This window comes from Hylobates moloch, unplaced genomic scaffold (genome assembly GCF_009828535.3).
Source record: "Hylobates moloch isolate HMO894 unplaced genomic scaffold, HMol_V3 SCAFFOLD_1, whole genome shotgun sequence".
In the NCBI taxonomy this organism is placed as follows: Eukaryota; Metazoa; Chordata; class Mammalia; order Primates; family Hylobatidae; genus Hylobates; species Hylobates moloch.
In genome coordinates, this window is record NW_026652276.1 from 230,794,449 (window position 1) to 230,805,006 (window position 10,558).

General features: G+C 57.8%; 2 protein-coding genes across 6 annotated transcripts; both read left to right on the forward strand.

Annotated features, from left to right (window-relative positions):
* The first annotated feature begins 1,317 nt into the window (after window positions 1-1,317).
* On the forward strand, window positions 1,318-4,367 carry LOC116814516 (zinc finger and SCAN domain-containing protein 2). 5 transcript variants are annotated; one of them, XM_032762149.2, is made up of 2 exons: window positions 1,318-1,406; window positions 3,672-4,367. In XM_032762149.2, the coding sequence occupies exon 2, from the start codon at window positions 3,700-3,702 to the stop codon at window positions 4,309-4,311; it is 612 nt and encodes a 203-aa protein (XP_032618040.1). In that variant the 5' UTR covers window positions 1,318-1,406; window positions 3,672-3,699; the 3' UTR covers window positions 4,312-4,367. The 5 variants fall into 5 exon arrangements, with proteins under 5 accessions (XP_032618040.1, XP_032618038.1, XP_032618039.1 ...); XM_032762147.2 differs by lacking the exon at window positions 1,318-1,406 and adding an exon at window positions 1,416-1,567; XM_032762148.2 differs by lacking the exon at window positions 1,318-1,406 and adding an exon at window positions 1,585-3,574.
* On the forward strand, window positions 4,311-8,538 carry LOC131384313 (uncharacterized). The gene is made up of 4 exons (XM_058444644.1): window positions 4,311-4,321; window positions 4,366-4,561; window positions 4,715-4,857; window positions 6,228-8,538. Exons 1-4 carry the CDS (start codon window positions 4,311-4,313, stop codon window positions 6,250-6,252), a joined length of 375 nt encoding a protein of 124 aa, XP_058300627.1. The 3' UTR covers window positions 6,253-8,538.
* The last annotated feature ends 2,020 nt before the right edge of the window (window positions 8,539-10,558 follow it).

Here is a 10,558-nt window from a genome sequence, read left to right on the forward strand (position 1 = left end):
AGGCCTGACCTCCAGGCCTTGTGTTGGGAGGAAGGGGCTGATTTTACAGCCTAGGGGCTGCCACCTGGAATTCTTCAGTTCCCAGGCTCCAGAAGGCACAGTGGGCACCTGCAGAGCTGCAGAGGGGACCCTATGATATCGGGAGTCCCGCATCTCTCAACGCCCTCCATCAGGGACAGCGCCACCCCAACTGCCACATCCACTGTCTGCTGCAAGGATCCCTGCCTGGGCCTTGGAGAGAGAGTCACGTTTCTCTACCTGGCAGCTACAGAGAGGCCACAGAGAAAAAAGCCTATTTAATGTTCTTCTACCACTTGTGACTTTTAAAATCACTTTTCCTCTCAGGCCTCTGTTCTTTTGTCTGTCAAATGTACACCCTCAGGCACGTTCTCACTGGGGCCCAGGTTTTTACTTCCCTGTAGTCACACCCTATTTATGTCTGAGGGTCTCAGTCCCAGGGCAGGTGCAGTGGAACGTAAGCTGGGTCACGGTGCCGTGTCCCCATCTGGGCTCTGCTACTTAGAGCTGTGAGTGTTGGAGGAAGCCACTCTGTGTTTCAATTTTATTTTCCCTTCTATAAAATGGGATAATAATACCCACACAAGCTAGGGTGCACATGGTTATTGGAAGGTTCCCACGAGATCATACATGGAAAAGGGCTTTGTAAAAGGCAAAGTTATATCCGAGTAAGGGACAGTATCATTAAATGGCAGCTGGAAGCTGTAGTTTGGTTCTGCCCTCTCACGCCCGCTGCTACTCCAGACGTCGTAAGTTGCTCTTTTATGGGATATCTCTGGCTTGACTGCGGGTTCTGAGGAGGTGGGGTCAGCAGGGGCCTGATGTCTTCTTCCTTTCCCTCTGGTCACTCTAGTGATATAACCCAGGCCATATAGTCAGGCAGACTGGCGAAACTGTCAGCGAGGGCAGCTCCTCGATTCGGCCCCTTTGACTGTTGTCTCCAGTCCTGAAACCCTCGCCCAGGGCCGCTCCGCCGCCGGGCCCCGACGCTCAGCCCCTATCACCCGGGGAAAGGCCGGCGCCTCCGTCCGACCCTCTTTCCTGGTCGCTGGGGGCGGTTTGTGGGCCTGGCCTTGGGATTAGGAAAATAGGGATGGTGCTGTAACGGCCGAATGCAGGCCTCAGGGAATCCAGAAAGGGGGAATGTCTGGGTCGGCGGATCGGGGGGCTTGAGAGGGCCCGCTCCCTGGGACGTTCAGGCCCCAGAACCGGCCTCCGCATGGTCGCCGCTCCGGCCCGGGCGGGCGCAGCGCTAGCAGCCCCGTTTTCCGCCAGCCGGGCTGCCGAAGAGTTAGACCTCCCAGCCTCACGGGGCTGCTGTGCGGCTGCGACGACGCCGGCGACTGCGGCGCTGCAGCGGAGACGCAAGGCTCGGGAGGCGGCGCCATGTGAGTCCGCGCGGGGCCGCGCTGGGGCCGCGGCGGGAGGTTACCGTATTTACCGAGGCCAGAGCCGGACCCTCGGGGGCGGGTCACTGCGGGCGCGCTACCGTATTTGCCGGGTCCCGCGCAGCTCCTTTCCGGGAGAGGGAGCGCCGCGACTTAATTACGTATTTATCCAGGATTGCGTGGCTCCGCGGGGGGGCGCTGCGGCCGCGGGGGGTGGGCTGCATTCATTCCCTCTGGGAGCTGGGGCTTGCAGTCGGGCGGGGTGGGTTGCGGCAGCAGGGTGGAGGCCTACGTATTTTCGTGGGGGTGGGGTTGCGACGCAGAGTTTACCATATTTCTCCAGGGTTGCTCCGGCCGCAGAAGTTGGCAAGGTTGTGTGTAAGGTCGGGTGGGGTGGGGTCAGCTCTCCCGATTAATGCAGCTATTTGATAACAGCAACGTCGCGGGAGGCTTGCCGTCTTTATGGGGGCGGGGAGAAGGGGCGCGGGAGTCGCTGCGGGAGAGTTACCGTATTTGCGTTGAGCAGCAAAGATCTGCGGCTGGAGACCGGAGGAGCAGGGGCTCAGCTGGGCTGTGAGTGTGGCATGGGATGAAAGAACTTGGGGGAGAGACGGGGGGCCTCTCGGCGTGCAGGCGGGGCCTCAGTCAGGGGTATAGCTGGGGAGAGTGAGGAGGCTGCCCAGTCACAGGGCCAGGCTGAGATTGGCCAAGGGGACTTTGATGATCTGTCTTTGCAGATGTCAGTGCAGCTGCCTGTGGAAAAGACTTGTGGGTGGGGTCTCTTGCAAGTAGGACTTGTCTCCTTCCCCAGGGTCAGTTCCACCCTGGCCTCGAGGGTACGGAAGACAGAGGAGGTGGCCCTGAGACCCCACTCTGCAGATAGGTTGACTGAGGCTGGAAGTGAAGAGAGGCCTTCGGGGAGGTCCAGTTGAATATTCAGCCGGCTTCCCTGATGGGGTTGGGGAGAATGGATGAGGCAGGCCTTAGGGCCCTGCAGGAGCCCAAGTTTTGGTGGGGGTCGTGGGAGTGGTGGCAGTAGACAGTGCGTCTACAGGAGAAGTGGCCCTTTGGAATGCATGGCTCTGTGACGGCTGTGATGGTGGCAGTGGGGTGTGTGTGTGTTTTGAGGAGTGTTTAGTTGTTGAGCAGCTAGTACATTGTAAAGAGCTTTCAACAGTGAGACAGGAGACTTGAGGCCTAGTCCAGGCTCAGCTTGCTCTGTGACCTTGGCAAGGATGTTGACCTCACTGAGCCTCAGTTTCCCCATCTTTAAAGTGGGGCTCAATAACCCTGCTCCGCCCCTTTCTCAGGGCTGTTGTGAGGACAATGGGAAACAATTTAAGAGGAACACAGTGCCTTGGGAAGAGGATCCTTGGGAGAACCAGCATGAAGGGAGCTGGGTTTGGGGGTGTTGGCTGGGCACTGAGTGTGCTGCTCAGCCCTGGGCGTGCTGCTCAGCCCTGGGCCAGGCTTTGCTGTGAGGATACCAAGAGGAATCACGCTGAGACCAGTCCCCCTGGGAGCCCACACCCTGGTTCAGTGACTTGGAAACCTTTTGAACACATGCCTCATTTCGATAAACAAAGAGCTGCCGCCTTTAATGTTTAACTGAGGTCACTTTCAAGTTTACAGGGTTGTGTTTTTTTTCCTGTTTTAAGCTTCGCAAAAATATCTTTAAATCATTGATAATGCCACCCTTTTCTCCAAGTTTGGGGTGCACTTCCCTACCTCCCCCTGTCCTTGAGATCATGTTGGAGGGATAAGACAGTCTAGACGAAACTAACTGAAAATCCTAGCTGAAACTGAAACTGAAAATCCTAACTGAAACTCATCACCATCTGTCTAGTGTCTTGTGTGGCTGGCTGGCATGGTGCTAGGTGCTGGGGTTGAAAGAAGGCAGCTCTGTCCTTAAGGAGCTGGGAGTCGGGGGACAGAGGTGGCATGACTGACCCTCGTGCAGTATGATGAGTGAGAGCCACATGGTTGTGTCACACGGTGTTTAAGCCTGGGGTGGAAAGGTCAGGGAAGGCTTCTAGAAGGTGCCCTTGGGAAGGGACTGGAAGGAGTGTAGGCCGTGCTTAAAAGGCAGTGGAGGAAGAAGAACACCAATTCCCAGCAGGGGAACTTGAGCTTGAACAAAACGGGGCGAAAGGTGGAGGTTGTGGAAGGTGAGTGTCCCTGCCAGGCTGGGGGCTGGCTAACCCTCGGGTTCCCCGACCCCTCTCTCTCCACCCCCCACCCCCGCCCCCGCTTCTGTCTCCCTAGGGACTGGTGATTGCAGCTGGAAGTGCCCATGACCGAGCTGGCGTCCTCCGGGGGCGGGTCCCCTGCGGGGGACGGGGAGGAGGGTCTGGGGGACGAGCGAGGCCTGGTCATCCACCACCCTGCGGAGGAGCAGCCCTACCGCTGCCCGCTGTGCGGCCAGACCTTCTCGCAGCAGCCCAGCCTGGTGCGGCACCAGAAGGCGCACGCCGGAGCGGGCCGCGCGGCTGCCTTCGTGTGTCCCGAGTGCGGCAAGGCCTTCAGCGTCAAGCACAACCTCGAGGTGCACCAGCGCACGCACACCGGGGAGCGGCCCTTCCCCTGCCCCGAGTGCGGCCGCTGCTTCAGCCTCAAGCAGAACCTGCTCACGCACCAGCGCATCCACAGCGGCGAGAAGCCGCACCAGTGCGCGCAGTGCGGCCGCTGCTTCCGCGAGCCGCGCTTCCTGCTCAACCACCAGCGCACCCACGCGCGCATGCCCGCGCCGCACCCGCGCCGCCCCGGCGTCTTCGGGGAGCGGCGGCCCTACTTCTGCCCACGCTGCGGCAAGAGCTTCGCACGCGAGGGCTCGCTCAAGACCCATCAGCGCAGCCACGGCCACGGGCCCGAGGGCCAGGCGGCCCACTTAGGACGCGTGCTATGATGCGCCCGGGGCCTGCTGCCGACGGCTGCTTCCCGCCCCGCACGTGCGTCCCAGACCCCTGGGCCGCGGCTCCCTCTCTGGATGGGATCCCGGGAGAGGGGCAGCGCTGGCTTGGGCTCGTGAAGGTGTGGGCCGCCGCCAGGCTCCTGCCGCCCGCTTGCGTTCCTCCTTCGGGACCGTCTGGCTGGCTGCACACAGCTGCTTCGGGCTCCTGCCATGGTTCTTCTCTAGCCCATCTGGCCTAGAGCAGGTGAGACCTGCGGGGCTGACCAGAGCCCCTCTCAGGGCTGGGGGTGGTGGGGGTGGGGTGGGTGGTGTTGATTCTTGATGGCAGGTGGGGCGGTCTGGGTACCGGGCTGTAGGTTTCTCTGTGATGAGCTGCTTACCGGATCTTCATCCCCAGAATGTCAGAGTTGAAAGAGACTTGGAGAGGCCACTTTCCACAATCCCCACGCCCAACCTCAGCCCCCAGGCCTCCTGGCTCCTGTACACACTCTCTGCTGTCCTTGAGATGTCATTTCACTTCATGTTTCAGTTTGCTCATCTGTAAGTTTGGGATATAGATGAGGGACTCTTCCTCGCTGGGATATATTGCAGCTACTGGATGAGAGAGGGTGAGGTCACTGGTGCACAGAGCCTTAGTTGATTCTGCCACACCATGTGACACTGACTGTGCCGCGCTGAGCTCTCCCAGAGACACACATGAGGACTACAGGCCCTGTCATGGGGTGCTCACACTCGGTGTGTGACGTGGGGCCAACCTACAAAGCGCTCTGGGGTGAGACCGAGGAGGGTGACTGGCTTCTCTTTGTCACCCAGGAGAGTTTGATGGTTTGAACCAGGTCATGGGGACAAATAAAATTGTTCTAGGAAGGGCAAGTGTGTAGAAGGATGTTTTCACCGGGGGGGTTCCTGATAGTTTAGTGACTGACTCCAGGTGTCCCAAGGGGAGGTTTGCCCTACAAAGGACTTCGTGGTCAGGGGGCGGGGACACTGAGATTTTTAATGAGATGAATGCTATGATCTCAGACTTATGCTTTAGGAGGAGAATCAGAGGCACTGTGAGGGCAGACTGATGTGGGAAGAGCTGGAGCCTCGAGGGACTTGGGTCATCTGGGCAAGAGAACATGAGGCCCGCAGCTAAGAGGCCTGGTTAAGGTCTGGCAGTGAGAAAGGGGGCAGCCAGGACTCTGCTCCAGGACCTCTGATTCCAAGCTGGCGCTCTGAGGCACGGGCCTCTTCAGCCTTTTGGCAGATGAGGAAACAGGTTTGCCAAGCTTGCCTACGCCACAGTTGGTACTTAGGGGTACAATGGGTGGAAGCCAGGGCTTTGTTTTGGATTCTGAATCTCAGAACCTTTTAGCTTCACTGCTAAAAAGTGGACGATGGAGCAGGGAGGATTTGGGGCCATGTGATAGGAGCTGGGGCAGGGATGTCAGGGGTGGTACGGGTGTTTCAAGGGGACGTGGCATCCCTGGGAGTGGTTTGGGAGGAAGGGAGCTGGGGCTTCGAGGGGACCTGCACGTTCAGTCCTGTGCTGGGTGCTGGAGACTCGTCCCTCCCCACTACCCCCTCTGCCCATCCTCAGTGCTGTGTGGCTATGGCTCCTCGGAGACTGTCCTCTGCCTACCACTCCCAGGTGCTGTAGACTAGCATTGGTGGCAAAGATGAAATTAAACAGAGACTTGGGACACCTGGAGTCAGTCACCAAAATGCCCTGAACCCAAGGTGTCTCATCTGTAAATGGGATTAGTAATCCTTGCAGTGCTTGGTAGGGGACAAAGAGGATTCATTCAAACCCTAGGACAGATTCAGGGTAGGCCAGCTGATCGCTCCCTCATAGCCCCAGGGGGTGGCTGGGCAGGACCATGTCACGGCTCCATACCTGATCCTGATCTCTTTGTTTCTGTGGACAGTTGCGGAGTGGGCAGGATCTTATGACCCGATAGGTGCAGGACCCATCTGGACACAGAGACCAGGAATGGGGTTCCATGGAGGCCTGGCTGGCACTGCACCCGGGCATCAGGACACATCCAGTAAGAAGACCTGCCTCAAGAGGTGCACTGTGGTGACCAGTGGAGGTGACTGGTTGGAGCCTAGAATTGGAGGCAGATTCCAAGCTCTGGTGGACAAACTCCCCAGGCCTGGTGGGAATCACAGCTGGGGCAGACCTCATCCTGGCTGTCTGGCTACAGGCCCCCACTCTCTGCCACTGGTGGTAGGACGATGCCTGTGTGGAGAGCTGGCTTCTCTGCTCCTGCCTGGTCCACCACTTGGCTAGAGTTCAGAGACAGGAAGTGATTGGTCTAAGCTAACACAGCAAGTTGGTGGCAGACCTGGTTCTAGAGGCAAAACCTTCTGCCAGATGTGAATGAAACCTGCAGGCTTCATTTTCCTTTCTGAGCAGTGCTTCTAAGCACTTTGGAGACACGAAGCCCTTGGAAAATCTGATGAAGGTTACGGACCTTCCCTAGGAAAACAGATAACTGATGTAGACTCAAAAACCCCAAGCAATTTCAGGAGCCACTGGGCTCCCTGAATGAAACCCATCCCTGGACTCCAGGCTAAGAACCTCAGCCCTGGGGACTTCACCTGCTGCCCTTTCCTTACCTGTCACACATTGAGCCCTGAGTCAAGGCCACTGTACAAGTGGTGCCCCTCCCTCCCCCTGGCCAAGCCTCCTTCCCGTGTTCAGGAATAAAGAATTCTGAGGAGGAGACCTTTTTAGTCAGTCCCTTCTCCCAGACCTAACGAATGATGCATCAGGTTTCTGGAACCTCATTTCCCTTCCCAGACATTGGCAGAGGTCCCCTGGGCTAGATTTTCTCTTCTGGTTTTGTTTCTTGTTCTGCCTGACTGGCCGCTGGCTTCCACAAAGGAGCCCTTTGCTCCTGGCCTGGGCTCTGATTTCACTGTGTGGTCTCAGGGGAAGCTGGACTGCCGTGGACGCTGGTGGGAGCTTGAGTTTGGTCTGAGTCTGCCCCAGGGAGAAAGAATCCTGCTTCCACCAACCAAGCCCAGTCAGCGGTACCTCCCAACTGGCCAAGTGTTCAGCCCAGCGGGCTGGGGAGGAAGAGGATGAGGGCCTCACTCCTGGTGCCTGTGGCTCTGGGCAGGGTGAGAGGTCGGTGGAGGAGCTTTCTGTGTGTTCTCTGAGTGTGCAGCAGTGCAGTTGAAGGGAACAGGGCCCAGGCTGGCAGCAGGGCGAGGACTCCTCCCATCTTCACACCTGAACCAGTCAGCCTGGAAGCTACAAGTTCTCACCTGCTTCCCCGGAATGAACATCAGAAAAGGCAAAACTGACCAGGGCTGGGATGGGTTTGGGTCAGGGTGGTCGGAGGGCAGCCTGTGGATCCCTGCACTGGAGTCTTGCTGTCTTCGATGCAGTTTGGATCATACATTCTTACCTCCTACTGTATGCCTCACCCTGGAATAGCAGAACGCTCAGGGGGAGATCCGAGAACGAGAAGGTGCTCCCAGCCCCAGGAGCTTCCAATCTGGCTCTGATCCTTGGCCGACCTAGAGGAAACCTCCACACACTCCCCTTCTGTGCTAACGGTGCAGTTTGTGTCCCCCTCTGCCCATCACTGTGCTGTGCTTGTTCCTGCCTCTGTGCCTTCCCCTCTATTGCTCGGACATGTCCCCTTTCCTCTCCTCTACCCAGCTAAGCCCTTCTGATCCACGGGGCCCAGCTTCCCAAACCACCCAGCCCACATTCCTCCTCCCCGCTCCGAACAGGCCCTGCGTGAGCCCCTGTCCCTGAACTGCGTGCTGTTCCACGGACGCTCCAGTCTCTTCCGTGTGTGTCTTGAGTCCCCAACTAGACAGTTAGCTCCCTGAGGGCAAGGGACTGTCATTTCCTCTTGAGCCCTACCAGGGTCTAGCACAGGACTGGGCTCCTAACTCTCAGGAAACACTTGTCGACTGACTGGTGCCTCAAGCGCTGGAAGCTTGTCGGTGGCCGGTAATGGGCAGTGCACGTGGGGAGAGGGTATGTGAGTTAACTCAAGGGTGCCTTTTACTGGGCTGTGGGCTGGCTCCCCTGGGTCAAAAGTGGATGTCGGGGGCCTCAGGCTCTTACCTCCTTGGGGCAGTGGGAGCATCAGGGACCCCCTCCACCCCGACTCTGCAGGAGTGCACGGAAGTGGTCGTCCAGCCTGGATATTTCTACAGGTTGCTGACATGTGCGGGAGCTGACTGAGTGGAATAAATGTTCTCTCAACATCAGCTGGTGTCAGGAGTGGTCATTTGGGGCTTAGCGGGGACAGGGTGGTGGCCTCTGTCTCTGCCTCCATCATCTCTTGAGGAATTATGTTTCAAGGTTGCCTGGTGACTAAAGACCCTAGAAGACACCCATCAGAGCCTCAGTGATGGGCTAATGTAGGCTTCCGGCGCCTGCACAGTGACTGCCCTTTGCATCTGACTCACAGATACAGGGGCTGCAGCCCTTGCTGCCTGCTAGTAGTGGACCGCTAAGAGTGCTTGAGTCAGGAGACCAGGCCCCTGTGCTGGCCTATCTCCAACGGGAGGTCTCGGCCAGGCACTTGCCTCTCCTGATGTTAGTCCCCTTCCCTGCTCCTCTTCCTTATGGACTTGTGAGAAGCGAACAAGCAGATGTGTAAAGGATGCAAGTGCACAGCGCAGCACAGAGACTCTACCATTCCTCTTTGGGCCTCCCCCCGCAAGTAGGACCTGGCTGCAGACCACCTCTCGCAGAGCGCTCTGGACAGCTGACCATCTGTCCTGCCTGCCACCGGGTGGCCGTGAGACCTGGGTAAGTAACTTCCTTCCCGTCAATGGAAGGCCTGGCTGGAGTGCGGTGGGCTCACTTCGGCACCGTGACCCTGTGCTGCGCCGTCTGACTCTGACTTCTATGGCCTCTGTCAGCCAGGAGGGTCCTGTGAGTAAGGAACTTGGGGGCTGCACCTTTGAAACGGGGGTGGGTGATGTTGGGAGTGAATCAGGCAGGGCTCTGTGTTCAACTCAGATTTCAAAAAAGGAAATGATGAGCTCGTGTAAATGAAAAGTACAGTGACTCGATGGTCACACAGACCCAGCCAGGAAGAAGAAGCCGGCAGCTCAGCCTTCTGCCTGGCAGCTTGCGGTCCTTCTCTAATGGATCTGAGACAGCGGAGGGTCCTACTCTTGTTGGCCTGAATCGGGTCAGTGCCTGTTACTAGACCTGTCTCAGTGGCCAGGGGAGTGCAGGGTTCTGAAAGGCCTTGTCACACGCACACCCATGGCCGAGGGGGCCCAGCTGCAGCTAGAGTCCATGTGCTGGGAGTGGGAAGGTATTGTTCAGCAGAGGAAAGCCAGAGACGAGAAGATGGGTGGATGGACTCCAGGCAGCAGACCCACACTCTTGCTATGGGGACAGGGTGGAAGTGGTGCAGGGGGAAGCCGGGCCAGCAGCATTGGTGTCACCTGGGAGTTGTTAATGCACAATTGCAATTCCCACCCCAGACTCCAGTCAGAAACTGCATGTGCTCAAGATCCCAGGTGGTCAGCATCTGCTGTCAGACCCAGTGCCACTTTGCCATTGCCCTCCAAGGAGGGCCTTTGACTCAGACATTCCATTGGCCTTGCTGCTTGCAGGGAGAACAATGATGGAGTTTCCTTTTAGGCGAGCTGGTAGAGACAAGAGGCTGCTGCCTTCCCCAGGGCCCAGATACTAGCCACCGCCACCCCCACCCTCCAGGACTGGTGCACACATCGGTGGGGCCCATCCTGACCTGGCCTACCCAGCCTGGCTGTATAGGAATTTCCTGGAGTACAGACACAGTACAGGAGGGAAACACCAAGGGAAGGGCCAGTCCTAGGCACAGAAGCAGGTGGCTCACACAGCATGGCTCCTCCACCCGCTGTCTGGGACCCTCCCCCGGTTCCCATCTCCACCCTCCTTAAGGCCTCCTTAACTTTTTTTTTTTTTTTTTTTTTTGAGATGGAGTCTCACTTTGTCACCCAGGCTGGAGTACAGTGGCACTATCTCGGCTCACTGCAACCTCTGCCTCCCAGATTCAAGTGATTCTCCTACCTCAGCCTCCCGAGTAGCTGGGATTACAGGTACATGCTACCACACCTGGCTAATTTTTGTACTTTCAGTAGAGATGGAGTTTTGCCATGTTGGTCAGGCTGGTCTCGAACTCCTGACCTCAGGTGATTCACCTACCTCTGCCTCCCAAAGTGCTGGGATTACAGGCATGAGCCACAGTGCCCCACCCTCCTTAACATCTGAGCCTCACCTTTC